This window comes from Trachypithecus francoisi, unplaced genomic scaffold (assembly GCF_009764315.1).
Source record: "Trachypithecus francoisi isolate TF-2019V2 unplaced genomic scaffold, Tfra_2.0 Lachesis_group0, whole genome shotgun sequence".
Lineage (NCBI taxonomy): Eukaryota > Metazoa > Chordata > Mammalia > Primates > Cercopithecidae > Trachypithecus > Trachypithecus francoisi.
The window spans coordinates 135,980,846-136,008,599 of record NW_022681453.1 but is presented as its reverse complement, the minus strand read 5'-3'; the positions used below and the strand labels follow the sequence as shown (position 1 = coordinate 136,008,599).

At 47.9% G+C, this 27,754-nt stretch overlaps 1 protein-coding gene across 5 annotated transcripts in view; it reads left to right on the top strand.

The window, feature by feature from the left end:
- The window catches only part of SCN5A (sodium voltage-gated channel alpha subunit 5), a 109,351-nt gene that overhangs the window by 57,650 nt on the left and 23,947 nt on the right, over positions 1-27,754 (top strand). For 3 of the 5 annotated variants that reach the window (XM_033212068.1, XM_033212069.1, XM_033212073.1), the window contains exons 15-20: positions 5,350-5,523; positions 6,890-7,240; positions 11,589-12,029; positions 13,396-13,557; positions 16,947-17,067; positions 18,269-18,423. In XM_033212068.1, coding sequence (XP_033067959.1) covers positions 5,350-5,523; positions 6,890-7,240; positions 11,589-12,029; positions 13,396-13,557; positions 16,947-17,067; positions 18,269-18,423 — 1,404 coding nt within the window. The remainder of the gene's footprint in view (positions 1-5,349; positions 5,524-6,889; positions 7,241-11,588; positions 12,030-13,395; positions 13,558-16,946; positions 17,068-18,268; positions 18,424-27,754) is intronic. The other 2 variants (XM_033212071.1, XM_033212072.1) reach the window with 1 other exon arrangement.

Here is a 27,754-nt window from a genome sequence, read left to right as displayed (position 1 = left end):
GGTAATTCAGATGGTTATAAACAAATGAAGAGAAACAGAGGAATGGAAATTAAAGCAACATTGAAATACTGTTTCTTGCCCTAACAGAATAAAAACTAGGCTTCTGTGTGTTGACAAGGATGTGAAACAGTGGGAATTCACAGCTTGTAAGAGTGTGGATTTGGTACAACCATTTGGGGAGCAATTGAACAATATCTGCTAAATCACAGATATATACTGTATACCCTACAACTCAACAATTCCATATATATATATATATATTCTTAAGAAAGTCTCACACATCTGTACAAAGAAACATGTATAAGAAAGTTCTTTACAGTATGTTTAGTCATAGGGGAAGTTAGAATCAATATAAATGTCCATTAATTTTATAAAGTGGATAAATAAATTGTGGTGTACTCATACAATGAAATACTGTACACAGGCCAGGCGTGGTGGCTCAAGCCTGTAATCCCAGCACTTTGGGAGGCCGAGATGGGCGGATCATGAGGTCAGGAGACCGAGATCATCCTGGCTAACACGGTGAAACCCTGTCTCTACTAAAAATACAAAAAAAAATTAGCCGGGCACGGTGGCGGGCGCCTCTAGTCCCTGCTACTTGGGAGGCTGAGGCAGGAGAATGGTGTGAACCCGGGAGGCGGAGCTTGCAGTGAGCCAAGATCGAGCCACTGCACTCCAGCCTGGGCAACTAAGCGAGACTCCGTCTCAAAAAAAAAAAAAAAAAAAAAAGAAATACTGTACACAATTAGAATGGATACATATACATGTGTCAATAAATCTCAAACACAATGTTAAAAATAAAAGGAACTTGAAAGAGAATATATAAAGCATAGCTTATTTACATAAAGTTAAGAGAATACAAAAATACTATGTGTTGTTGTTATATACATTAAAAATGTAAAAATGTGTAGAAATGATAAACATCAAATTTAGGATAGTGATTACCTTGGAATGAATACAGTACTATGGGTGGCTCCTGGTTTATCTGTGATGGCACATGATGGGTAAGAATTCATAGTGGAAGCCATCATTTGAATTACTTGTTTAACTCCTTTGTATCTCAGTTTCCCTATCTGTAAAATGGGGAGAATAAGCATTACATATCTCATAGGGTTACTGTGAGGGTTAAATGATTTAATATATGTAAAACACTAGAACAGTGCCTGGCATACATCAAATGCTATTTAAGTATTTGCTTTTTTTTTTTTTTTTTTTTGGTAAGGAGAAAGAAAACAAGATTTGAAACAAATATGGCAAGATGTTAACATTCATTAGAGTTTGGTGGTAGGTGCACAGGTAATCATCTTATTATCCTATACTTACACTTTAAGTATTTTAAAGTGTAAACAAATACAATAAAGGTAAATGACAAATCAGGAAAGTTGTGACAATACAAATAGTACTAATAGACAAAAGGGTAATATATAAAGTATGTTTATAAACCATACAAAAAAGCAAACACCTTAATAGAACAATTAAGAGCAAAGGATATGAACAGAAAATTTCATCAAATAAGAAATATAAAACAAAAAGAAATGTCCAATAAAACAAGAATGTCCTGTTGGATGAGAAAAGGTCATGGGAACGGAGTACTCAGTATTAGCATAGTTAAAGGGAGGCAGTTACTCACATGCAGCTCGTGGAATTGGTTAAAGCCTTTCTCCGAGGATCATTTAGCACTATGTGTCAGAATCTCTGAAAAACATTCCTTGACTACACAATTTCATCTCCAGAAATCTTTCCTAAGAAAAGAATTAGACAAGTTGCTTTAAAACAAGCATGTAAAAGGATATTTATTGTGGCAATGTTTTTAATAGGGGAAAAGGAATGACTATCACAGGGAAATGGCTAAATCAGTTATAGCATATCTGTACAGTGGAATGTGCCACAAATGTAAAAAAAAAAAAAAAAGAAAGAAAGAGAGAGAGAGGGGGAGGGAGGGAGGGAGGCAGGAAAGAAAGAAGGAAGGAAGGAAGGAAAGGAAGAAAAGGAAGGAAGGAAGGAAGGAAGGAAGGAAAAATGATGCTGTAGATTGTGTTTAATTGGCATGGAAGGATGTTCACAAGGTACTATGTTTTAGATACAGGTTTATAGTGCATGGAATATAGTCCCATTAAAGTCATATGCCAAGGTCAAAGAGAATTTGGGGTTCCCCGTAAGTTCCCCCAATTCCTGGAAAGCGGCCATTTGCACTCATTGCTCAGTGAACCTCCTGCCAGGAGTTAGGGGAAGTGGGTCACCACGCTCAGAGCCTCCATCTGCCAGATCCCAGTGAGCCTATAAAACATGCAGAGTTGTTTATATCTGAAGGCAGCCCCTGCCTGGGTCTGGAGCTCTTGGCCACTCTCAGCAATCACAATAAATGCTGCTGACAGTAACAGTAATCACCCTCTCATGCGGAGTATCCACTTCACAGCCGTTAGCTATAACTCCTAGAAACCTCCTATGGAGTTGTTACTATTATCCCCATTTTATATATGAGGACCCTCAAGGCTCAGAGAGCTGAAGAAACTGGCCCAAGATCACACAGAGGCAGCCCCTGCTCTGGAATCCCAGCCTGGCCACCATTCTCTGCATATCTTAAACCATCAAGCTTTGATCACACGGCCTTAGAAAGCCTGGCATGAGCCTGTGGAAGGAGGAGGTCTGTTACCAAAATGTATGTACTTCTCAAGCTTAGCTACACATTAGAATCACCTGGGACGTTTTTTTCTCTTTTGAATCCCCATACCTGGGTTCCACTCCAGTCCAATGTAACTAGAATCTCTAGGATGTGACCCAGGCATCCATATTTTTAAAGCTCCCTAGGTGATTACAGAGTGCACCAAGTTTGAGAGCTCATGGTCAAAAACAGCACTTGAACTTTAAATCCCAGGAATCTAGTCAAAATGTAGATTCTAATTCAGGGGTCTTGCAAGATTCAGCGTTTCCAAAGAGCTTCCAGGTGATGCTGTAGGTCCCTGAAAAACCTTTAATCGTTTCCCTGAAGGGCACTCCCCAAGAACCTCTCCTGTCTTTTTTTTCCTGAGTCCTAGCTCCACCTGATCACTGCCATCTCGCCACCAAAACAGCTGGGAGCCTGGACAAAGTGAGGTGCAGGGCTTTTCCTGAGCTCCCTTCTCTAGAAATGAGTGTCGGCACTCATGGGTGTCAGACCCACCCTGGTGCACCCCGGCAGTGCTGGGGAAGATCAGAAGTGGAGGTCCAAGGGAGGCGCTACCCGGGCCCCACCTGTGGGGGCTCTCAGGGAAACTGTGCAGGCTGTGCTGCTGAGTGAGGGCTCTAAGCACAGCTGTGTGTGTCTCAGGCTGGGTAGGGAAGGCTCCTGGAAGTAAGCAGAGCAGCACAGGACAGGCAGGACATGGCGCACGGAAGGTCAAAGGCTCAAACATTTGTTCATCTATTCAACAGATACTAGTGGACCACCTATGGGCTGGTCATCGTTCCAGGTACAGTAGGGAAAGGTCCCTGCCATCACACAGCCTATCTTCTAAACAGACGAGGCTCGATAAACAAATAGCTGTTAGATGGTGGTGTGAGGCAGAGGAAAATGAAGCAAGGATGGGGAATAGGGAATTTGGTGGGAGGGAGGCACATTTTAAGTTACCAGGACACCCATGGATCAGGTGGCTCTGAAGGGAGTGAGTTATGCGGCTGGGGAGAGGCATGACCCAGGGAAAGGGAGCAGCAAGTGCAAAGGCCCCGAGGAGGGGACAGCAAGGAACAGGCGTGGCTGGAACAGGAGAGCAACAGGCAATGGGGTGGGGGGTTGGAAAAGGTATGGAAGCAGGTTTGGGTGCTGGGGAGAGAAGCAGGTCTCAAGGCTGTCTCTCTATGTGTGAGGAATGCAAACTGAGGCTGGAGGATTTCAGGGTCCTTCCCTTTCCCAAGACCCGGCTGATGGAGGAGCAGTTCCCTCTGGGCACAAGCACTAAAGGGACCCCTGAAGTCAGGAGGGCTGGGCTGGTGGGTGGTGCCGTGTGTGGCAGTGCTGAGGAGCCCGCCCACCTGCCCTCCTGGTGCCTACCCCTGAGCCAACAGCATCCCGCTGCCCTCCAGCCCACCTCCACAGGGCCTCTTCTGAGCTGATGGGGAGAGGATGGCACTGGGGTGGCCAGCAAATGCCTCTCTTTCTAGCACAGAGCTCCGTCAGAGCAGGTGCCCAGACCAGAGTGACCTCCCCACCTGATTGCCAACCCCGGTGAGGTGCCTCGGCAATGCCCGTCTCTGACCCCCACCTCCTTACAACTGCTGCAGGCCTGACACTGTTCTCAGGGGTACTCTGGCCCTCTGGCTTTAGCTCTCCCCTCCAAAAGACCCTGAGTGCCTCCTCACTGCCCTCAGGACAGCCCCCCAGCTCCTCAGCATGGTCAAGAGGCCTTGCATACAGGACCCCGACTTCCTGCCATCCACACCGTCACAGAACATTCTCTCCTCTGGGAACCGGGCTCCTATCAATTGGCACACTGCAGGGCAGCTGGCACGGCTCTCTGGTCCACTGCACCATGGGATCCTTGGCCACAGGGTTCTGCTGGCCAAGGCTGGGCAGCTTGGGACTTGTAAGTCCAAGCAAAGTTCAGCCTCTGTCCACTCAGGAATGTTTCTAGAAGAGAGAGGAGGTTTCCCTAAATTCTGGAGAGCAGCACTGGGTTCCTCTCCTCATTCTCAAACTTAATAGCTACATGACCCCAGACAAGTTACTTAACCTCTCAGTGCCTCAGTTTCCTTACCTATAAACTGCAGGCAATGATATTTCCTAATGGGGTTGCTGGATGAATCAAAAGAAACAACATGTGCAGAGTGTTGTGACCAGCACTTGGCATGTAGCCCTCGGGAGGCAGTGGCTGCTGATTATCACAGTGGGCAGAGTCCAGTAGGTGGATGAGGAGGAAGGGCCTCCTGAGGAGCAGGAACAGCAAGGACAGAGACCCTGGGTCAGGGAGCCATGAGCGTCATGGTGATGCGTGGATTCGGCATGTGTCAGGTGAAAGCCCTTCCTGTGGACACACAGATCAGAAGTCTAGCGCTAGGTCATGTCACTGTCCACCGCAGGGGCCCCCTAGAGCTCTGAGTCTCTGTGGAGCCTGAAAAGGGCCCAGGCCATTCCCGACGGCCAAGCTGTGTGCCTGGTGTGCTTGGTGAGCAGCTGCAAGGGCTGGGGGAGCAGGCTGGAGAAGAGAGCTGTCCCCAAGGGCTGGGCCATGGCCAAGCAAACCCCCACTGGGAGCCTGGGCGCAATCAGAGCTGGCAGCCCTGGAGGGAGCCCCTGTCACAGCAAGAGTCAGGAGGCAGGTGCCCCTGCTGGCCAGGGGGTCTTTCCATCCCGAACAATTCCTGCTCCCTCCCCAGGTCTTCACAGGGATTTTCACAGCAGAGATGACCTTCAAGATCATTGCCCTCGACCCCTACTACTACTTCCAACAGGGCTGGAACATCTTTGACAGCATCATCGTCATCCTTAGCCTCATGGAGCTGGGCCTGTCCCGCATGAGCAACTTGTCGGTGCTGCGCTCCTTCCGCCTGGTACCTGGCTGGACCCACCACAAGGGGGGGTGGGCAGGCTGGGGGCGGAGGGCTGGGCACAACCCAATCTGAGGTCATCACTTGGTCATCCCTACTTTGATCTGTCATGCCTTCACCCAACAGCCATTTGCTAGATACCCCTGGATGCCTGGCCCGGTGCTGGTGATGGTGGGGGTACAGAGGCAGGCAAGGCAGGAGACATTCCTCCAGAGGAGCAATTGTGGTGGCCATCCTGATGAATTGCAAAGCCCTTTGTGGTCCAATGTGACCCTTTTAGCCTTCACAGGATCCAGGAGTGGGGGTGGTATTACTACATTTCCATTTCACAGATGAGGAGACTCAGAGAGATGAAACGAATTTCCCAAAGCTACATGGCAGATAACAGAGGGAGCTGGGCTGCTAACTGCTCATCCGAGGTTCTGCCTGCTGGTTTCTGAATCAGCATCTTTAAAATATTAATGCACACACAAATCACCTGGGGATCTTGTTAAAATGCATATGCTGATTCAGTGAGTCTCAGGTGATGTCAAAGCTGCTGGTCTGTGGACCACACTTGGAGCTTGAAATGCTTGAGAGGTCCAGACATGGCGCGGGAGGTGTAGTCAGGGAAGGCTTTCTGGAGGAGGTCCTGAGCACTGTGGGTTGCTGCACATACAGTGGATGGGTGTGGAGCGGCGGGGAGTGTGTAGGAAGGCAGGATGGTGGGGGCAGGAGGGAAAGCCAAGGCTGTGGGTTCTAGTCCTGACTCCACTGCTATGAACCAAGGGACTTAGACAAGTTACTCCACCTGTGAGGGTTGGCAGCTTCTTCTGTCAAATGAGGTAATACCAATGCCAACCTCATGTGGTTATTGGGAGTTCTGACTGAGTTCATCCATTCTAAGCACAAGGCCTGGCACGCAGACATTCAGTAAGTGTTAAGCACCTTCCCCCCTTTCTCTGTGATGACTGAGAGGCAGAGGTGACTGGACGACTCAGAGATGGTTTGAGCTGCCCCAAAGGATACCTGATGAGGACAGGTATGAAAGAGCAAGGACACTCCCTGTTGAGAGAATGTAGTGGGCAGATCCTGGAAGTGAGGCCAAGGCAGAGAGGAAGCTGGTGTGGGGACGAAGAGAAGGGATGAGTTGGGGAGGTGAGGCTGGAGCTGTTGACCTGACTCCCAGAGCAGTGCCCAGTGAAGCTGCCCTCAGGCTGTGGAGACAAACAATAGTGGGTGCTCTGGGAAAAATGAGGGGAAAAATAGGTGTCAGTGCCCTCCAAGAACTCCCTGGACTTTCAGGCAGGAGCTAGAGAGAGTGAGGGTGCCTGTGGGCAGCAGGAGCCAGTGACCCTCACAAGGTCCCCTGCTCTTCCTCCTTCCCCAGCTGCGGGTCTTCAAGCTGGCCAAATCGTGGCCCACCCTGAACACACTCATCAAGATCATCGGGAACTCAGTGGGGGCACTGGGGAACCTGACGCTGGTGCTAGCCATCATCGTATTCATCTTCGCTGTGGTGGGCATGCAGCTCTTTGGCAAGAACTACTCAGAGCTAAGGGACAGCGACTCAGGCCTGCTGCCTCGCTGGCACATGATGGACTTCTTCCATGCCTTCCTCATCATCTTCCGCATCCTCTGTGGAGAGTGGATCGAGACCATGTGGGACTGCATGGAGGTGTCTGGGCAGTCATTGTGCCTGCTGGTCTTCTTGCTTGTTATGGTCATTGGCAACCTTGTGGTAAGTTGGCCAAGGGCCTCACACACACACACCATCCACTCATCTACCCAGCTACCCACCCATCCAATTATCCATTTACTTACCCTTCTATCAGTCCATCTACCCATCCATCCATCCGTCTATTCATTTACCCACATTTCCATCTAACTACTCACTCATTTATTTCATCCACCTGCCATGTACTCACTTACTCGTCCATCTATATACTTACCAACAAACCATCTATTCAATGTACCCATTTATTCTTGCACCTATATGCTCATACAGCCGTCTACCTATTGATCATCCACTTATCAATCACCCACCCACCAACAAACCCACCCATCCATCTGTTCACCACTCCAGCAATCAGAAGGATCAGTAGATCCTTCCCTAGTTACCAAGCCACCCATCCATTTATCCACTCATTCACCTTGTCATTCATCCATCAACCCCCTTTTGCTCATTCACTCATCCATTCACTAATCTGCTTATCAGTCACCCATTCATCAACCCCCATTCACACACTTACGCATCCATATGCCCATTCATCTATCCACCCATCCATTCACTTACATAACCATCCATCCCTCCCTTCATCCATCACCCATCTGTCCACTCACCCAACAATTCACTCCTCTACTCATTCATCCACCCCCCATCTATCAACTCACCATTCACTCATTCACCAATTCCATCTATCTACTCATCTGTCTATCCAGTTGTCTACTTACTCACTCATTGACCCATCCATCTATTCACTCACTCTTCACCACATTTTTTTTTTGAGACTGAGTTTCACTCTTGTTGCCCAGGCTGGAGTGCAATGGCATCATCTTGGCTCACTACAACCTCTGTCTCCCAGGTTCAAGTGATTCTCCTGCCTCAGCCTCCCAAGTAGCTGGGATTACAGACATGCACCACCATACCTGACTAATTTTTTGTATTTTTAGTAGAGACAGGGTTTCACTATGTTGGCCAGGCTGGTCTCAAACTCCTGACCTCAGGTGATCCGCCTACCTCGGCCTCCCAAAGTGCTGGGATTACACATGTGAGCCACTGTGCCTGGCCTCTTCACTGCATTTTGCTCATTTATGCATTTACTCACTTACTTACCTATTTATTCATTATTTACTCATTTTGTTTTCATTCATTTACTTATCTGTTCATCTACCCATTGTTTTACTGTCATACACTATCAATGAATTATCACATGGTTTTTCAATTTATCTTAAACATTTGCTAAGCCATTGTTGCATGGAAAACATTGTGCCACATGCTGTTGGGCATACAGAGGCAAATGAGGTCTAGCGCCAGCCCTGACATCACTCACCAGCTTGAGAGATGACTGGGGAGGTGGAGAGTTCAAACAGGCCTGAAATAACTCTCTGACTGGTCAGAGTGATCAGAGCCATTAAGGAGGAGACCGTGGGTACTGTTCCCACTCAGCTAGGAAAATCAAGGAAAGCTTCCTGGAAGGGATTTTGGAGCTGATCTAATAAACAGGCAATGCTGAAGAGGGAAGGAGCAGGATGAGCAAAGCACAGGTGCAGACAGGTGGTGGTCCAGGTAAGGTGGAGCCCATAGGAGCTGTCTTTATATGTCATCCTGAGTAGTGTGGTAGGAGTCTCTTCTGTCCCATCATGAGGGTCCCACACCGTTGCTCCTGTGGGTACCTGTCTGTCCTTGGGCAGGTGCATCTTGTCTTGTGTCTTTACAATGTGGGGAATTCTGGAACTGAGAAAGGTCAAAATTTAAATACCAGAGAAGGTGCCTTAGGAAGAGGCAAGGTTGGGGTCAGTCAGTGGTTCAGGCAGCAATCAGTGTCCACTGTGGATGTGAAGCTACCTTTCTGGGTACACAGGTGGCCCACACATGCTCAAGCAGCATACCTGCATTGTCTGGCTCCCACCCATAGCTGTATGTCTCTGTTGTGGGCAGTGCGGTCACATCAGCTCATAGAGAGATTTTACATTCACTTTTTCAGCCTGCTGTGGGGCAAGTACTATCGGCTATAGATTCCAGAGTCTTTCCCCAAACCTGTCTGACTTCTTCTCCCACGTGCCTTATCCAGGCCAGGACAGGGCCAGCCAGTTTGGGATCATTCCCCTGCCGGCCCATGAGCCCAGAGGCCAAAGGAATGTAGAGCCCAGAGAGAGCAGAGCCAGGGCTCAGTGCACAATGCCACTAGAACCCTGCTCTTTGGCTGGCCCCCAGCCCGCCCTTGTGTCCCCTCAAACTAGCTATCCCTTGGGGTGGAGGGTTGCTCAGCCCATCCCAACCCCAGGGCCTGCCAGGCTGTCTATTCTAGGGAGAATGAGAGTTGCCAAGCACTCAGCCCAGGGCCACGCTGCGCCACCCCTGACACACGGAGCCCTGCGATTTCCTAGCAGATCTGCCTGAGGATGAGAAAATTAGAGGCTGCTGGAGGAGGGAGCTAATGCCAGCCCACGCAGCCCCCTCCCCGGCCGCCTGAGGAATTGGGCCTCTGCTGGGCGTGGGAGGAAGCAAGATTGCCATTGAAATGGGAAGTGATGATTAGGCAGGGCTGGGAGCAGCAGCGGCACGATTGATGGGGAAAGCACTGGAAGAAGCTGAACTTCTGAAGCCAGCGACAAGGAGGGCCCTAGACTCCTGTGTGGGTGGGCATGACTGCCTAAGTACCCACCCTCCGCCCCCCCCACCCTACTCCCAGCCTAGGCCCAGGACTCCTGGAGGTTGGAGGATGCAGGGCCTGGTGTGAGTGAGGGCTGTGGGGGAAGGATCCAGTGGGCATTCTTCCTGGGAATAGAGGTGGCCACGCCTGGGTCCTTGTGGACAAAGGCCAGGGGCCAGGCCAGAGGTCGGTGTAGAGAGCAGCCCAGAATTGCATCACATGCTCTACCCCGTAGTAATGATAAAGAAGGCTGCCAGGTGTCAAAAGTGATCATCTCTCCATAGAGATAGTATGGGAGAGCCTACCTCTTCACCTTCCGTACTGTCCACATGAATATGTTTTACTTTTAAGCCAAAGGCATGTTTCTGAGGATGCTTTTGTCAGAATTCTCATTCCCAGCTTGCTGATAGGGATGGGGTCCCTGGTAGCGGCGTGTTTTAGAGGCTCTTGAGAAACCAGAACAGAGTCTCAGAGTGGATTTCCAAATAGAACTGTGCACCCATCCTCACACACCACCCTGCCATAAAGGCGCTGGGAGGGAGGAGACACCAAGCCCATGGTGGCCTGGCGGCCTGGTGAGCCATGGGCCAGTCTGACCCATGCATGTGGGACAGCCCACCGCCATCTTAACTGACCCTCCATGAGACTGGGAAATGGACACAAGCCCAGCCCCTTGTCACACAGCAAAGGCCTTCCTTTTTAAACAAAAGCTAAAGCTTCACTCTTGTAGGAGGGCTTAACGACAAGCAATTCTCCAGAACCATCCAAAGGCAGAGGGTTATGCAGCTCCTCTTAAGAACTCTCAAGTCCCTAAGCCCTGATGATAGACCTCAATAAAATACTGCACCCTGTGGAACCTCCGACACTGCACCCTCCCCTGGCTCCCTGCAGCATAGCAGGCCTTGACCTTCACACAGTACCCTTCCTAGCACCCCTCACAGCCTAGACACGGTCAGCTCTCAGTGGCCTGACCCCATGGTTAGTCCAAGTACCTGAGGGCTGCCTGTGTCTTCCTGACCTCTTTTCCAGCTATTGTACCTTTCTCTGCCCAGTCCCAGCATCCCTCACCTGGAAAGCATGGCAGACCTGGGCCTCAGGTGGCATGTGCCCTACAGCAGCAGCCCCAGGCCTCTGAGCACCAAGCTGGCTTCAGTGGGGAACTCAGAGGCAGGTCACTGCTCCTCCTCTTTCCAACGAAGTCCCAAAAGCTCTGGGTGGTTTCTTGGTGGGATTCTGTCTTGTCCCTGGACTCACACTTCCCAGAAAGGAGACCTGTGCCCATCCTAACCCCCCTGCCCCTCACTACTCCTAAGGCAGCAGGAAGAGGAAAAGGGAGAAGGCTTGTGTGTAGAAGCCACTGGTGCCAAGACAGGGCTCAGTGTGTGTGACTGGGCTAGCCCCTCACTTTGACACTGAATGCATGCATAGTTCTCCCATGAACCTGAGCCAGGACACAACATCCTCAATTCAGACTGTGTCTGAGCCCTTGGAAAGAGGAATTCGAATTTGTATTTTCTTTTATAGCTAGACCTTCCATATTCAAGAAAATGAGGGGTTAGGATGAGGGCTCAGGGCCCTGGATTCGAGCCTCGGAGCTGTTTGTCACAGGCAGTCTTAAAGGTCTCTAGGCCTCAGTTTCCCCATCATAGAACTGGGACTGGATGGCTTGGCATGACGCAGTGCCTTGGTGAGCCTGACCCATTATCTTGACAGGTCCTGAATCTCTTCCTGGCCTTGCTGCTCAGCTCCTTCAGTGCAGACAACCTCACAGCCCCTGATGAGGACAGAGAGATGAACAACCTCCAGCTGGCCCTGGCCCGCATCCAGCGGGGCCTGCGCTTTGTCAAGCGGACCACCTGGGACTTCTGCTGTGGGCTCCTGCGGCAGCGGCCTCAAAAGCCCGCAGCCCTTGCCACTCAGGGCCAGCTGCCTAGCTGCATTGCCACCCCCTACTCCCCACCACCCCCAGAGACAGAGAAGGTGCCTCCCACCCACAAGGAAACACGGTTTGAAGAAGGCGAGCAGCCGGGTCAGGGCACCCCCAGGGATCCAGAGCCTGTGTGTGTGCCCATCGCTGTGGCCGAGTCAGACACAGATGACCAGGAAGAGGATGAGGAGAACAGCCTGGACACGGAGGAGGAGTCCAGCAAGCAGGTGGGCCCTCACCCCTGCATGTATAGATAGGGCCCAGCGCTCTGCTACCCAGCCTTGCTCAAAGCAGCTGCCTCTGCCAGACTGCCTTGGCAGTGGGTAGGGGTAGAAGGCAGGCCCTCCGCACAACAGCCAGCCTCTCAGAGCGGTGCTGAGACCAGCCCTCAACTCTCTCTTCCTAACTCAGTCCAGAAGCTGACCTGGGGAGGCGCTGCTGTCCACCACTCATGCCCCGGCTAGGCATGGGGAGCTCACTGTACGACAGGGAGACTGAGGCATGGCAAGAGAGACTTGTTAGGTGTTCCTCATGAGTTTAGAACAGAGCTTGTAGCCCCCAGTCCCCACACTGACCATTGTCCCCCTTTAGGACTGGCAAGGTAGTGTCTTGGTGAAGGAGAAGTACAGTTTTCTGACCTCCAGACTGCCCCTTCCCCTCCTCCCACACCCAGGGCTCACTCTGAGATTTAAAAATAAGCATCCCTAAGACTGAGGTGTCACGGACAGCACTATCTTATCTCCCAACCTGTTATTTTTAACACTGGGGACCAGAGTCTGCACAAAGCAGGCAGGGCCCACCCCTCCCCTCCCCTCCATTTTCCCTTGGCCTGAGCCAGGCTCAGATGGCTTCTCCTTAGGGCTTTGGGTCAAGCCCCCAGGAGTGTTCTCCCTGTTGAGTCGGGCCCATCTTGGCTGCTTCCTCTGGGCCTGCACTGGGTGGGCCTGGCTGTGGAGAGCAGCGGCACCCCATGTGTGGAACTTGATCTAAGGCTCTGGGCTTGGTTTCACGTCCTCCTGCCTCCCTGTGGTCCCAGAGGCCACCCTTTCAGTCAGGTTGTGGGGCAGTGGCAATGTCTGCTCAGGGAGGGGCAGTGTTGGTGTTGCCAGGACCACAGTTTCCAATGATCTCCAGCACAGGAGGGGAATTCCAGCTGCCTCTGCTTTCCCTTCTCCGTTCCTTCTCTTGAGCCCGTCGACTCTGGCTCTCTGGGGGATGTGTGTGTTCTCATCTGAGAGTGCCACGGGGACTCATGAGGGAAGTCAATGTGCCCTTCCTACAATGGCCAGCATTTGTGAGCTGGCCATCACCGCCCAGCTGCACCCTTCCAGGGAGTCTGGGGAGGGGGAGTTATGCCAGGCTGGCCAGGGGCTTCGTCTGGCTCTAGGCCCTTTGCCTGAACCTACCAGGAACGTCCCACCTGCCTGCTCAGGCCCCCTGAGGGAGGGGTCTTCAGTGAGATGAAGGCCCCATGAAGAGAGCCGGAGGCAGTGACCGAGATGCACGGGCAGGGTCTGAAACCCCCAGGGTCAGGGCCCTGGAGACCTTCTGGCTGGGTGTGTGGACTCAGCTTATAGGCTGGGGTCTTTTCAGCAGGAATCCCAGCCTGTGTCCGCTGGCCCAGAGGCCCCTCCGGATTCCAGGACCTGGAGCCAGGTGTCAGCGACTGCCTCCTCTGAGGCCGAGGCCAGTGTATCTCAGGCTGACTGGCGGCAGCAGCGGAAAGCGGAACCCCAGGCCCCAGGGTGTGGTGAGGTAATGCATACCTTTGTCCATGAAGCCGGCGGGCCACTGCTGCTTGGGTCAGAGCCAGGCTGTGAGAGGTGCATGCCTGCATTTGCTGTTGGGAGCCACAGCCACTGTCACAGGCAGCGTGGAAGACCAGTCTGCAGAGGGGAGAGTGGGAATCCCTGTCCTGACAGGGAGAGATGGTGCAGGGCCCAAGGCCAAGGGGAAATTCTGGAAATTCTAGTCCCAAACTCTGATGCAGTACTAACCCACTACCTTCATGTGTTCACCTTCTCCACACACTCCATCCCTGTGTTTTGGTCCGTTTGGCAAATATTTGTCCTGTGAATCTCCCATCCAAAGACTTCAAGAGGCTGGGCACGGTGGCTTGCTGTAATTTTAATACTTTGGGAGGCCAAGGCAGGTGGATCACTTGAGGTCAGGAGTTCAAGATCAGCCTGGCCAACATGGTGAAACCCCATCTCTGCTAAAAATACCAAAATTAGCTGGGCATGGTGGTGCACGCCTGGTAATCCCAGCTACTCAGGAAGCTGAGGCCTGAGAATCACTTGAACCCTGGAGGTGGAGATTGCAGCGAGCCAAGATTGACCTCTGCACTCCAGCCTGGGTGACAGAAGGAGATCCTGTCTCAAAAACAAAAACAGACCGGGCGCGGTGGCTCAAGCCTGTAATCCCAGCACTTTGGGAGGCCGAGACGGGCGGATCACGAGGTCAGGAGATCGAGACCATCCTGGCTAACACGGTGAAACCCCGTCTCTACTAAAAAATACAAAAAAATAAAAACTAGCCGGGCGACGTGGCGGGCGCCTGTAGTCCCAGCTACTCAGGAGGCTGAGGCAGGAGAATGGCCTAAACCCAGGAGGCGGAGCTTGCAGTGAGCTGAGATCCGGCCACTGCACTCCAGCCTGGGCGGCAGAGCAAGACTCTGTCTCAAAAAAAAAAAAAAAAAAAACAAAGAAGACTTCAGGGAGCTCTGAGAATAAGCACATTGCCCACCAGCAGCTTCTTATCTGCACCAAAGCAGAGGCCACAAGTGGGAAGCCCACCCAGCCTACCACTGCATTTTGATCTGGCCACAGAAAGGTTTTACTTTAAATTAGCTGCCACTATTTAAAAACTGGGAGCTTTTATGTAAAAATCTGCATTTCCGGCTTCTCTTGAAAAATCAGAAGACGTGCCACCCTGCCAGAGGCAAGTGAGAGCCACCTCCTGGATGCTGGCTGGAGTTCTCTAGTTTGCCACAGAGCCACCTGCCTGACTGCATTTTGTTACCTGCCTGATTCTGTAAGCATTGGAGTTTGCAACCCCTGAGCAAGAGGCTGGTGGCATTGCTGACTAAGCCGCCCAGTGTCACTCACATCTAGCCCACAGAAGGTGGAGGGCACATGTTCAGAATGCTTGGTGGCCACTGTCCTGCAGCCTGACCTCACTCAGTGCAGCACTTGTGCCTTTTCCTCTTTTGTGAGATGGGCCCATGTGAGTTTTGCAAGCATGGTCAGTTTTCGGAGCACAAGGACCTACTAGAGTCATCTTCCTGACTGTGCAGATCACGGTTCTCCACTTGATGGTCTGAGCCGTGAAGGCACGTGGGGACAGGAAGACACAGGAGAGAGGCAGAATGTCATGGGAGAGAAGAGGCTCTCACACGGATGCTAACCTTTGAATGAATTTTAAAAGTCTTCCTTTCTTCAAATCAGTTCATGGGGGAGCCTATATAAGGGAGAGATAGGCTGGGGTTTTCCTGGGAAAGGGACTCCCTCGTCTCACCTGCAGTAGGACCTGAGAACATGTCCTCTCACATGGCAGCCCCATGGACTTCAGACAGCTCCAGTGTTTGGAAAGAAAAAATAAGCATGCTGCTGTCCTCTGGCCTGCCTCTTTCATCGCCCAACTCCTTTCATCCCCTAACTGAGCTGGGAGGAGAGGGGAAGGAGCCCTCAAAGCCACGGGGGACCACGAAAGGCTGAGCCCCATCTCTCTGGCCAAAGATCCACCTGCACTGAGCAGTAGGCTCTGTTTTCCCTCCAGAATCCATCCCTTTCCCATCACAGATCTCAAAAATGGAAAAGAAGCCCCTGAGGCATCAGCAGATTGATTCATCAAAGGAAAAGAAAAGAAAGAAGGCAGCCGTAGGAGCATAGCCATGCCCAAGAATTCAGACAAGCCCCTCTCTAAATGGAGCCTGGGCCTGAGCTGATGTGAGGTGGGGCAGCCAAGACGGGGGCTTTGGACCTGACCTGAAGGGAATGATGGATTTTCCCCCAACATACCCATCTTTACGTCCCATTCCCTAGAAGCAGAGGGATTCCTGTGCAAATGACTTGTTGAGGGTGTTCTCAGGAGAAACCCTTGAGAAAGTAAGAGAAACAGGATGAGGCAAAGGAGGAAGCTATGGAAGGGCTTTCCAGCTGGAGTCAGCCTCATCCTGTCCCAAGTAGAGCTCTGGGGCATGAACTGCACCACAACATTGTCCCAACTCAAGGCTAGGGGCTGGCCTTCTGTATTCCTGTATCAGTGGCTGCTGGGCACTGGCCACCCCTCGGGACGGCAGCCCCCAGCTGAAGATGATTTTCTGGAGGAGGGCCAGCTGAGCAGCTAGTGTTCACAGTGGCTGGGAATGGGTGCACTAGTCTCATGCAATGGAATTGGGCAGGGTACCCACAGTGGCCCCTGTAACACCCCTCCACACCCACACCCACAAGTGACACACACGGACACTCACAAGGGCACACCTGCATGCACGTGCCTCTCTGTAGCCTCCCTATAATTAAGTTATTGAGGTCAAGGCAGCAGACTTGCAAGGACAGGAAGTGGAGGGCTCCATCACCTTCCCAGCCTCCAGGCTCTGCCCAGCACACCAGAACCCACGGGAACTGGGCAAAACATGTGGGTGGGGTTGTTGGCCTGTTCTCTGCGGTCTGACCTTGCTGCCTGTGTGTTGCCCAGGATCCGGGTTCTGACTTGTTCTGGATGTGACATGCCTGTTTCCACTGTGTGTGCCATGCCACCACGATGTGTCCATGTCCCACCGTGTGTCCATGTTGCTACCCCATGTCCGTTTTGCTCCCAGCTAGATGCAGTCCCCATCCCCAGTGGCTTCCCAGACCCCTTTCACAGCCCCCACACCCTAGCCCCAGACTCTAGCAGACCAGAATCACAGACCCGGGAGCTCCCAGGTCCAGCCTTGGCCCAGCCCTGGCTGGCCAAAGGTGGCTCTGTGGCAGGTCCCAGGATGCGTCATGAAGATGCTGCCTCCCTTCAGGGAGCCCCAAGCTCCTTCACTGCCTCCCTTCAGGGAGCCCCAAGCTCCTTCAGACTCTGGGCTCGAGGCCAAAGGCTGCTACTCAGTCCACACTCACACCCTTTCCCACCCTGCCCCACACCCCTGTCCACAGACCCAAGAGGACAGTTGCTCCGAGGGCAGCACAGCAGACATGACCAACACCGCTGAGCTCCTGGAGCAGATCCCTGACCTGGGCCAGGATGTCAAGGATCCAGAGGACTGCTTCACTGAAGGTAATGGCCCGGGCAACCCTCTGCCCCAGTGTCAGTTCCACCCAGAGGGGACAGGAGTACCAGCAGCTCTTTGGAGCCCAGGGCCACGTGGCACCAACACCCTGCCTTAGATATCTGCCCACATCCTCCATTCCTCTGCTACCCTGGGGGTTCCTCCATCTGCCTGACGTGTCTGCCTACGGAGTGCTGGGCTGGACAGCTGCACCAAGGACTGGAGACAGTGTGTTTGTGGTGTGTTAGCATCACTGTGTGCCCCACAGCAGTAGGGTCTGGGTCTAATTCGCTCCTGTACCACCAGGCCCTAGCACGGTGCCTGACACATAGTAGGCCCTCTGTAAATCCTTGAGGCAGGTATGACATGTGGCCGTGCTGACTGGCATCTATAGTTTTTATGGATTGGTGGTATATTTGGAGGGTAACTGGGGATAAAATGAGAGCTTGGCCGGGCGCGGTGGCTCACACTTGTAATCCCCACTATGGGAGGCCAAGGCGGATGGATGACCAGAGGTCAGGAGTTCAAAACCAGCCTGGCCAACGTGGTGAAACCCTGTCTCTACTAAAAAAACAAAAAATTAGTTGGGCATGGTGGTGGGCACCTGCAATTCCAGCTACTCGGGAGGCTGAGGCAGGAGAATCGCTTGAACCCAGGAGGCGGAGGTTGCAGTGAGCCAAAATTGTACCATTGCACTCCAGCCTGGGCAACAAGAGTGAAACATCTCAAGAAAAGAGAGAGAGAAAAAAAAAATGAGAGCTTGCCCTTCATGTGACACATCCATGGAGGCTCTCATTGAGGGGTCTGCCCTTCCCAAGGCTCAGAAACTGCAAACATGGAGAAGGCCCAGGGAATGCCCAGGAGTTCCTACCATTTCCCCAGGGGGACAGTTTCCCAGATGAGCAGCAGACAAGCTGGAACCTGTCCCAGCCCAGCTTTGTCCCTGCCCAGGCCTGCCAGGATGTTCACCCACTCACTGGGTGCTCAGTCCATCCATCCTCCTCACAGGGTGTCTGCAGAGCGTGCAGCCCCCATGGGTGGTGCCCACGGCCCTCGCTCACACGGCCCTGCTCACCATATTGCCCTGTTCGCCACCCCCACCATCGTAGCTCTTTCTGTCAGTCATCTCTTCAACCCTTCAACCTTCTGCCATTAGACGTGGGCATTCACAGGCCCTGAGCTGGGCCTGACCCTCACCCTCTCCCATAGGCTGTGTCCGGCGCTGTCCCTGCTGTGCGGTGGACACCACACAATCCCCAGGGAAGGTCTGGTGGCGGTTGCGCAAGACCTGCTACCACATCGTGGAGCACAGCTGGTTCGAGACATTCATCATCTTCATGATCCTGCTCAGCAGTGGAGCGCTGGTACCCTCCTGGGGATGCAGGGTTGAGGCAGGGACGGCTGGAGGAGGAGGGGAGGGCAGGGAAAGAAGATCTCCAGCTGGAAAGTCAGATCAGAAACTGGGGCAGAGCCTCTGCTGAAAATGTGCTCCCCAGCCCCCCAGAGCAGGGAACAACTCACAAACTCTCAACACCCACGGCACATAGGGAGGCCAGAGCAGAAAGGGCTCGCAGAGGGCATGTGTCCAGGCCTTCGTCCTTGTTCCACAAAAGGGAAATGATTTGCCCCAGATCACCAGCCTCCTGCACCAGAGCTCTGGTGACACACCCACCTGCACACAGCATCAGTGTTCGGTCAAGCTGTCACAGTGCAGTTAACCATGCTGGCTCATAGTACAGTGCTGGCTCCACTGAGTCCATGTATTCAGGCTGGAGGCTGTACCCTATAGTTCACACATGGTGACGTTTAATCCTCATGACAACTCTTTGTAGAAACATTAAGTAACTTGCTCAAGGTCCCACCACTCAGGAACCACAGATCTGGTATTTGAACCCAAGCAGTCAGATTCCAGAGTCCTTTGTCTTGACCTCTCGTTTGTTCGGTCAGTCTTCTAAGCTCTCCTTGTATCTAGCTCTGTGTATTCAGCCATGTGGGAGCCACAGGAGGCCTCAGCCCTGGCCTCAGGAACACCCAATCAGGGTGATGGGAGGTCAGAGAAGGTGGAGCAATCAGGGTAGTCTCCCTGGAGGAAGCAGATAGAGCTGGACCGTGGAGAGCAGGGAGGTGTTGAAGCCAGGAGGAGCAGTGAGGCTCTCCAGGGTTGCCCCATTTGGCTCCCAGGCAGGCCGCTCTAATCTCTCAGAGCATTTCCAGGAAGAGATGGAACAGCCCTGAAGGGGGTTCTGGAAGATGCTGGTGAAGCAGGGAGAAGGGTGATTAAGAAAGCAGAAGATGGCCAGGCGCGGTAGCTCACACCTGTAATCCCAGCACTTTGGGAGGCCGAGGGATCACCTGAGGTCAGGAGTTCGAGACCAGCCTGGCCAACATGGCAAAACCCCATCTCTACTAAAAATACAACAATTAGCCGAGTGTGGTGGCGGGTGCCTGTAATCCCAGCTACCTGGGAGACTGAGGCATGAGAATCACTTGAACTCAGGAGGCAGAGGTTGCAGTGAGCCGAGGTCATGCCACTGTACTCCAGCCTGGGGGACACAGCGAGACTCAGTCTAAAAAAAAAGAGACATGGAAACTTTGCTGGACCAGGGGAAGTAAGAGCCTGTGGAAACTTTGCTGGACCAGGGAAAGCCTGTATTGCTGGGGAGGTGAGAACCCCATAGATGAGCAACTAACAGAATGCTTTAGACCACAGAGTGAGAGAAAGGGCACTTTGATCCAAAGCTATGTGCCTCCATTCCATGCTGCTTCCTCCTGTGGGGTTAGGCCATGGGGAGGCACTATGGCTGTCACTTGGAAACCTCTGGGCCTCCCACCCGACCCCGGGCTGCCCCGCCCCTGTTCCAGAATGGGCCTGGAGCCATGACTTGCAGCCTGCCTGCTGTTTTACCATTGGCAGCTAGAGCCAAATCTCTGTAGGCTTCAGAGAAAGATGGTTTGACAATATGTTAACGAGTTTTGTTTTTAAACAGCCACAAACAAGGGCAGCCAGAGCCATTTCGTCTGGGCTGTGGAGGGAAAGCTCAGCTTGGCATAAGTGAGGAGGAGTTTTGGCAAGCATCTGGTGAATCTAATCAGGGTAGACAGCCAAGCTCTGTTGTTAAAAAACCACGTCAATGATATATTGAGAAAAAGAGAAATCTGAGTGTGTTATTTAAAGTTGTAAACTTGTTTAACAGAAAGCAAACTATATCCTTTCCAAATTGCTGAGGGATTTTTTTTTTTTAAGGAAAAACAGAGATCTCACAGCAAAAGATAGAGGAAAAAAGAAGCAACAAGAAAACATAAAATCAGAAAACAAAATAGTATAATAGAGGCAAGATCAAACATGTGTTTTAATAATAAATGTAACTGGATAAAATTCGTCTTTTAAAAGGAAAGGACTCAGAATGGATCAAAAAAAATCTTCAGCCATGTGCTCTCAAATGACAAACCCAAACCAATGTGACTTAGAAATATTAAAAGTCACCAGGCAAGGTGGCTCGCGCCTGTAATTTCAGCACTTTGGGAGGCTAAGGCAGGAGGGTGACTTGAGCCCAGGAGTTCAAGATCAGCCTGAGCAACATAGTAAGACCCCACCTCTACAAAAAGATTTTTAAAAATTAGCCGGGCATGGTGGCATATGCCTGTGGTTCCAGCTACTCAGGAGGCTGAGGGGAGAGGATCGCTTGAGCCTGAGAGGTCAAGGCTGCAGTGAGCCCTGTTCACACTAATGCCTTCCAGCCTGGGTGACTGAGCAAGACCTTGTCTAAAATATATATATATATACACACACACATACACACATATATATATAAAATATATGTGTGTATATGTTATATATATAGTGAACTAATAAAGTAGATCAGGCAAATGCAAATAATGACAACAAATTCAGGGTGCTTTTTGTTTATTGAATTCAAGGTTAAAAGCTTGAGATGAGACACAGAGGGTCCAACCTATAATGAAGATATAACTATTGGCTGAGTGCAGTGGCTCATGCCTGTAATCCTAACACTTTGGGAGGCTGAGACAGGAGGACCGCTTGAGGCCAGGAATTCAAGACCAGCCTAGGTAACATAGTGAGACCCCCATCTCTACAAAAAAGAAAAATTAGCCAGGCATGATGGCACATGTCTATAGTCCCAGTTTCTCAGAAGACTGAGGTGGGAGGATTGATTGAGCCCGGGAGGTGAAAGCTGTAGTGAGCCATGAACATGCCACTGCATTCCAGCCTGGGTGACAGAGCAAAACCCTGTCTCAAAAAAAGAAAAAAAAAATGTGTGTGTATGTGTGTGTGTATAAAATACATATATATTTACACATATAAATATATAAATATCTATAAAAGAATATAGATTTATACAAAATATAAATATAGATTATACCAAATATATAAAATATATGTAGAAATATATAAAATATATAAAATATATTTGTGTATTAAATATGTAACTATAATCTATATAAATATGTTCATATAATATATGAATATATCTTTATAAAAATATATATTTATATAATTGTATACAATTATATAAACCTATATAAATATAAGTATATATTATAATATATAATTACATATACCTATATAAGTTCATATATATTATATGTATAGCTATTATGTATACATTTGCTTGGGATTGCATAGCACTTCAATATACAAAACCAAAACCACTGGAGAAAAAAACAGGAAAAAGTGACAACAGTGCACTAGGACTGGGAAACACTGCCATATTTCTATTAGTTCTCGACACTCCAGTGGAAAGAACAAGACAATCAGAGATCTAAATACATATATATTTATATATAGTAAATTTGACCTAACATCATAATAATAAAGACAATAGCTAACTCTTAAATAGCACTCACTATATTCCAGATACTGTTTTAAGCATTTTATAAGCATTAATTCATTTAATTCTCACAATAACTCTATGAGATAGGCACTATTATTAATCCTATTTTACAGATATGGAAAGTACTAGAAATGGAAAAAATAGGAGGATAAAAACAAACACCTGGCCAGGCGTGGTGGCTCATGCCTGTAATCCCATCAGGAGGTCAGGAGACCTAGACCGTCCTGGCTAACACGATGAAACCCCGTCTCTACTAAAAATACAAAAAATTAGCCGGGCGCGGTGGCGGGCGCCTGTAGCCCCAGCTGCTCGGGAGGCTGAGGCAGGAGAATGGCGTGAACCCGGGAGGCGGAGGCTGAGGCAGGAGAATGGCGTGAACCCGGGAGGCGGAGGCTGAGGCAGGAGAATGGCGTGAACCCGGGAGGCGGAGCTTGCAGGGAGCCGAGATCGCACTACTGCGCTCCACCACTGCACTCCAGCTTGGGGGACAGAGCGAGACTCCGTCTCCAAAAAAAAACCAGCTAAAATGTAAAAGTCATTCTTAAGTAAACCTTGGATCGAACAGAAAATAGTTTGGTGGTAGTTTAAGGGGGTTCAATTGATTGATTAACTAATTAACAAAAGAAGGCCATTCATGCACCAAAGGTGATAGTGTGCTGTAAATCAAAGACTGAGATTCCATTAATTCTGTCCACGTGAGATCTGGAAAAATAAGAAAAGTGTAGAGGTAGAGAAAAAGCTGTGACTGGTAGAAAAAAAACTAGAAAATAACAGTATTGAGAATACTGCATGTGGAATACAGCCAAAGTTGTAATAAAAGGAAAATTCATTACTTAAATATTTTTATTATTAAATAGAACATAAATTATTTAACTCAAGAAATTAAAAATATAATAAAATAATCTTAAAGAAACCTAGGCAAGTAATTAATAAAATAAAAACATTTTTACTTTGCCCCATATGATCTGCAGTAATAAAAACATATATTAATGAATTAGAAAATAAATAGTAAAATTGATATAAAATTCCAAAGCTGATTCCTTGAAAATGTAAAGCAACCAAATTGATAACCACTAGCTCATCGAATTTCTCACATCTCCAAAAACAGATTCTTTCACATTCTCAAGGAAGAAAATAATTCCAATGCTATTTAAAGTACTCTAGTGCATGAAAAAAGATAGAAACTAGAAATTGTTTTTTGTGTGTGTTTGTGTGTTTGTTTTTGAGATGGAGTTTTGCTCTTGGTGTCGCCCAGGCTGGAGTACAGTGGCGTGATCTCAGCTCACCGCAACCTCTGCCTCCCGGGTTCAAGCCATTCGCCTGCCTCAGCCTCCTGAGTAGCTGGGATTACAGACAGGCGCCACCACGCCTGGCTAATTTTGCATTTTTAGTAGAGATGGGGTTTCTCCATGTTTGTCAGGCTGTTTTCGAACTCCCGACCTCAGGTGATCCGCCCACCTCGGCCTCCCAAAGTGCTGGGATTACAGACGTGAGCCACCGCGCTTGGCATTAGAAATTGTTTTTTTAAAAGCTAAATAATGCTGATTTTTAAAACCTCACGTATACCAAAAGAAAAACCTAGGCTAGTTTTCATGCTTCATACTCCATACTTCTGAATAGTGATGCAAAAATCTTAAACAAAATACTGCAGATAGGATGTAGAAATATATTTAAAAGATTGAGTACATCATATGACAAATGTGTCATATCCTAAAATGTGAAAATAGTACCATATTAGGAAAACTATATTAATAGGACAAAGATGAAAAACCATATAACTATTTCAATGAATGCCTGATTTTCAAAACTCTGGTAAGAATAGAAATAAAATATATTTTATTCTACTGAATCCAAAGAACAAAAAAAGAAATAAAATGTGTTTTCTCAATTTAGTAAAAAACTGACTCTCAAATTAACTTATATCATTAGTAGTAAAACCACTTGACACGTTTTCATTAAAGTGAAGAATAAGAAAAGGATGATTTAACTACCTTTTTAGCTATTGCTCATTATTTAATAATAGTCTTGAATTATAGCCAGTGTAATTAATTAAGAAAATTGAACACATGATATAAAAGTTGGGTAATAAAATAATTGAAGTTAATCCAGTCAGGTATAAAAGCAAGAGTTAAAAATGATAGAAATATATCATTATTTATAGATAATATGATTGCCTAGAAAAGAATTTAAACCTATTTTAAAAACATTATATAGTCGGTTATGAAATAAATATGCAAAGAATTGTTGCTATTGTTGTTTTATCCTAAGAGAAACCATTTAGTCACAAGTAACATCTCTCAAATATTTCTTACATGCCAAGCACTGCAAGCATAAAATAACTGGGAATAAATATAATAACAAATGTATAAGAGATGCATGAAGAAAACTGTAAAACTTTGCCAAGCAGTGTAAAACAGAACAAATAGATAAACACACCTTCATCTTGGGTAGGAAGACTTCATATTAGTTCCTAAAGTAATTAGTGGATTCAATGCAATAACAAGTTTGCAACATTTCTGAGGAAATATGACAAAACATTGGTAAAGTTTATCCTGAAAATCATTTAAATGTCCAGGGAAATTAATGTGATACTAATTCAGGAATAGACAGAGAACAGTAGAACCACATAAAGAGATCTGAAGTAGATTTAAGTAAATAAAGAAATGTACTATATGATAAAGTTGACTTTTAATCGGTGGATTTTAAGTGGATTATTTAATAAAGTGTTGGGGCATTTGATGAGCCACATTCTGAAAAAAAGTATTAAAATAGATATTTACTCCCTAGCAAACTATATTTAATTTTTAAAATTGTAATGTAAAACAATGAAACCACAAAAATTGTTTTCAGAAGCTCATTTTTTCCTAGCCTCGGAATAGATAAGGGCTTTCTAAATGCAACAGCAAAAATTTTACTAAATGAAAATTATAATAAATGATATGATAATATTAAATGATATAATAATTGAAAATGAAGTACATAGAACTTCAGCATGGTAAACAAAAGCAAGTGAGATTTTTTTTTTATTATTATACTTTAAGTTCTAGGGTACATGTGCATATGGTGCAGGTTTGTTACATATGTATACTTGTGCCATGTTGGTGTGCTGCACCCATCAACTCGTCAGCACCCATCAATTCATCATTTATATCAGGTATAACTCCCAATGCAATCCCTCCCCACTCCCCCCTCCCCATGATAGGCCCCGGTGTGTGATGTTCCCCTTCCCGAGTCCAAGTGATCTCATTGTTCAGTTCCCACCTATGAGTGAGAACATGCGGTGTTTGGTTTTCTGTTCTTGTGATAGTTTGCTGAGAATGATGGTTTCCAGCTGCATCCATGTCCCTACAAAGGATGCAAACTCATCCTTTTTTATGGCTGCATAGTATTCCATGGTGTATATGTGCCACATTTTCTTAATCCAGTCTGTCACAGATGGACATTTGGGTTGATTCCAAGTCTTTGCTACTGTGAATAGTGCTGCAATAAACATACGTGTGCATGTGTCTTTATAGCAGCATGATTTATAATCCTTTGGGTATATACCCAGTAGTGGGATGGCTGGGTCATATGGTACATCTAGTTCTAGATCCTTGAGGAATTGCCATACTGTTTTCCATAATGGTTGAACTAGTTTACAATCCCACCAACAGTGTAAAAGTGTTCCTATTTCTCCACATCCTCTCCAACACCTGTTGTTTCCTGACTTTTTAATGATTGCCATTCTAACTGGTGTGAGATGATACCTTGTTGTGGATTTGATTTGCATTTCTCTGATGGCGAGTGATGATGAGCATTTTTTCATGTGTCTGTTGGCTGTATGAATGTCTTCTTTTGAGAAATGTCTGTTCATATCCTTTGCCCACTTTTTGATGGAGTTGTTTGTTTTTTTCTTGTAAATTTGTTTGAGTTCTTTGGAGGTTCTGGATATCAGCCCTTTGTCAAATGAGTAGATTGCAAAAATTTTCTCCCATTCTGTAGGTGGCCTGTTCACTCTGATGGTAGTTTCTTTAGCTGTGCAGAAGCTCTTTAGTTTAATCATATCCCATTTGTCAATTTTTGCTTTTGCTGCCGTTGCTTTTGGTGCTGTAGACATGAAGTCCTTGCCCATGCCTATGTCCTGAATGGTACTACCTAGGTTTTCTTCTAGGGTTTTTATGGTATTAGGTCTAACATTTAAGTCTCTAATCCATCCTGAATTAATTTTCGTATAAGGAGTAAGGAAAGGATCCAGTTTCAGCTTTCTACTTATGGCTAGCCAGTTTTCCCAGCACCATTTATTAAATAGGGAATCCTTTCCCCATTTCTTGTTTCTCTCAGGTTTGTCAACGATCAGATGGCTGTAGGTGTGTGGTATTATTTCTGAGGACTCTGTTCTGTTCCATTGGTCTATATCTCTCTTTTGGTACCAGACCATGCTGTTTTGGTTACTGTAGCCTTGTAGTATAGTTTGAAGTCAGGTAGCGTGATGCCTCCAGCTTTGTTCTTTTGACTTAGGATTGTCTTGGCAATGCGGGCTCTTTTTTGGTTCCATATGAACTTTAAAGCCGTTTTTTCCAATTCTGTGAAGAAACTCATTGGTAGCTTGATGGGGATGGCATTGAATCTATAAATAACCTTGGGCAGTATGGCCATTTTCACGATATTGATTCTTCCTATCCATGAGCATGGTATGTTCTTCCATTTGTTTGTGTCCTCTTTTATTTCACTGAGCAGTGGTTTGTAGTTCTCCTTGAAGAGGTCCTTTACATCCCTTGTAAGTTGGATTCCTAGGTATTTTATTCTCTTTGAAGCAATTGTGAATGGAAGTTCATTCCTGATTTGGCTCTCTGTTTGTCTGTTACTGGTGTATAAGAATGCTTGTGATTTTTGCACATTAATTTTGTATCCTGAGACTTTGCTGAAGTTGCTTATCAGCTTAAGGAGATTTTGGGCTGAGACAATGGGGTTTTCTAAATAGACAATTACGTCATCTGCAAACAGGGACAATTTGACTTCTTCTTTTCCTAACTGAATACCCTTGATTTCTTTCTCTTGCCTGATTGTCCTAGCCAGAACTTCCAACACTATGTTGAATAGGAGTGGTGAGAGAGGGCATCCCTGTCTTGTGCCAGTTTTCAAAGGGAATTTTTCTAGTTTTTGCCCATTCACTATGATATTGGCTGTGGGTTTGTCATAAATAGCTCTTATTATTTTGAGGTACATTCCATCAATACCGAATTTATTGAGCGTTTTTAGCATGAAGGGCTGTTGAATTTTGTCAAAAGCCTTTTCTGCATCTATTGAGATAATCATGTGGTTCCTGTCTTTGGTTCTGTTTATATGCTGGATTACGTTTATTGATTTGCGAATGTTGAACAAGCCTTGCATCCCAGGGATGAAGCCCACTTGATCATGGTGGATAAGCTTTTTGATGTGCTGCTGAATCCGGTTTGCCAGTATTTTATTGAGGATTTTTGCATCGATGTTCATCAGCGATATTGGTCTAAATTTCTCTTTTTTTGTTGTGTCTCTGCCAGGCTTTGGTATCAGGATGATGTTGGCCTCATAAAATGAGTTAGGGAGGATTCCCTCATTTTCTATTGATTGGAATAGTGTCAGAAGGAATGGTACCAGCTCCTCCTTGTACCTCTGGTAGAATTCAGCTGTGAATCCATCTGGTCCTGGACTTTTTTTGGTTGGTAGACTATTAATTATTGCCTCAATTTCAGAGCCTGCTATTGGTCTATTTAGGGATTCAACTTCTTCCTGGTTTAGTCTTGGAAGAGTGTAAGTGTCCAGGAAATTATCCATTTCTTCTAGATTTTCTAGTTGATTTGCGTAGAGGTGTTTATAGTATTCT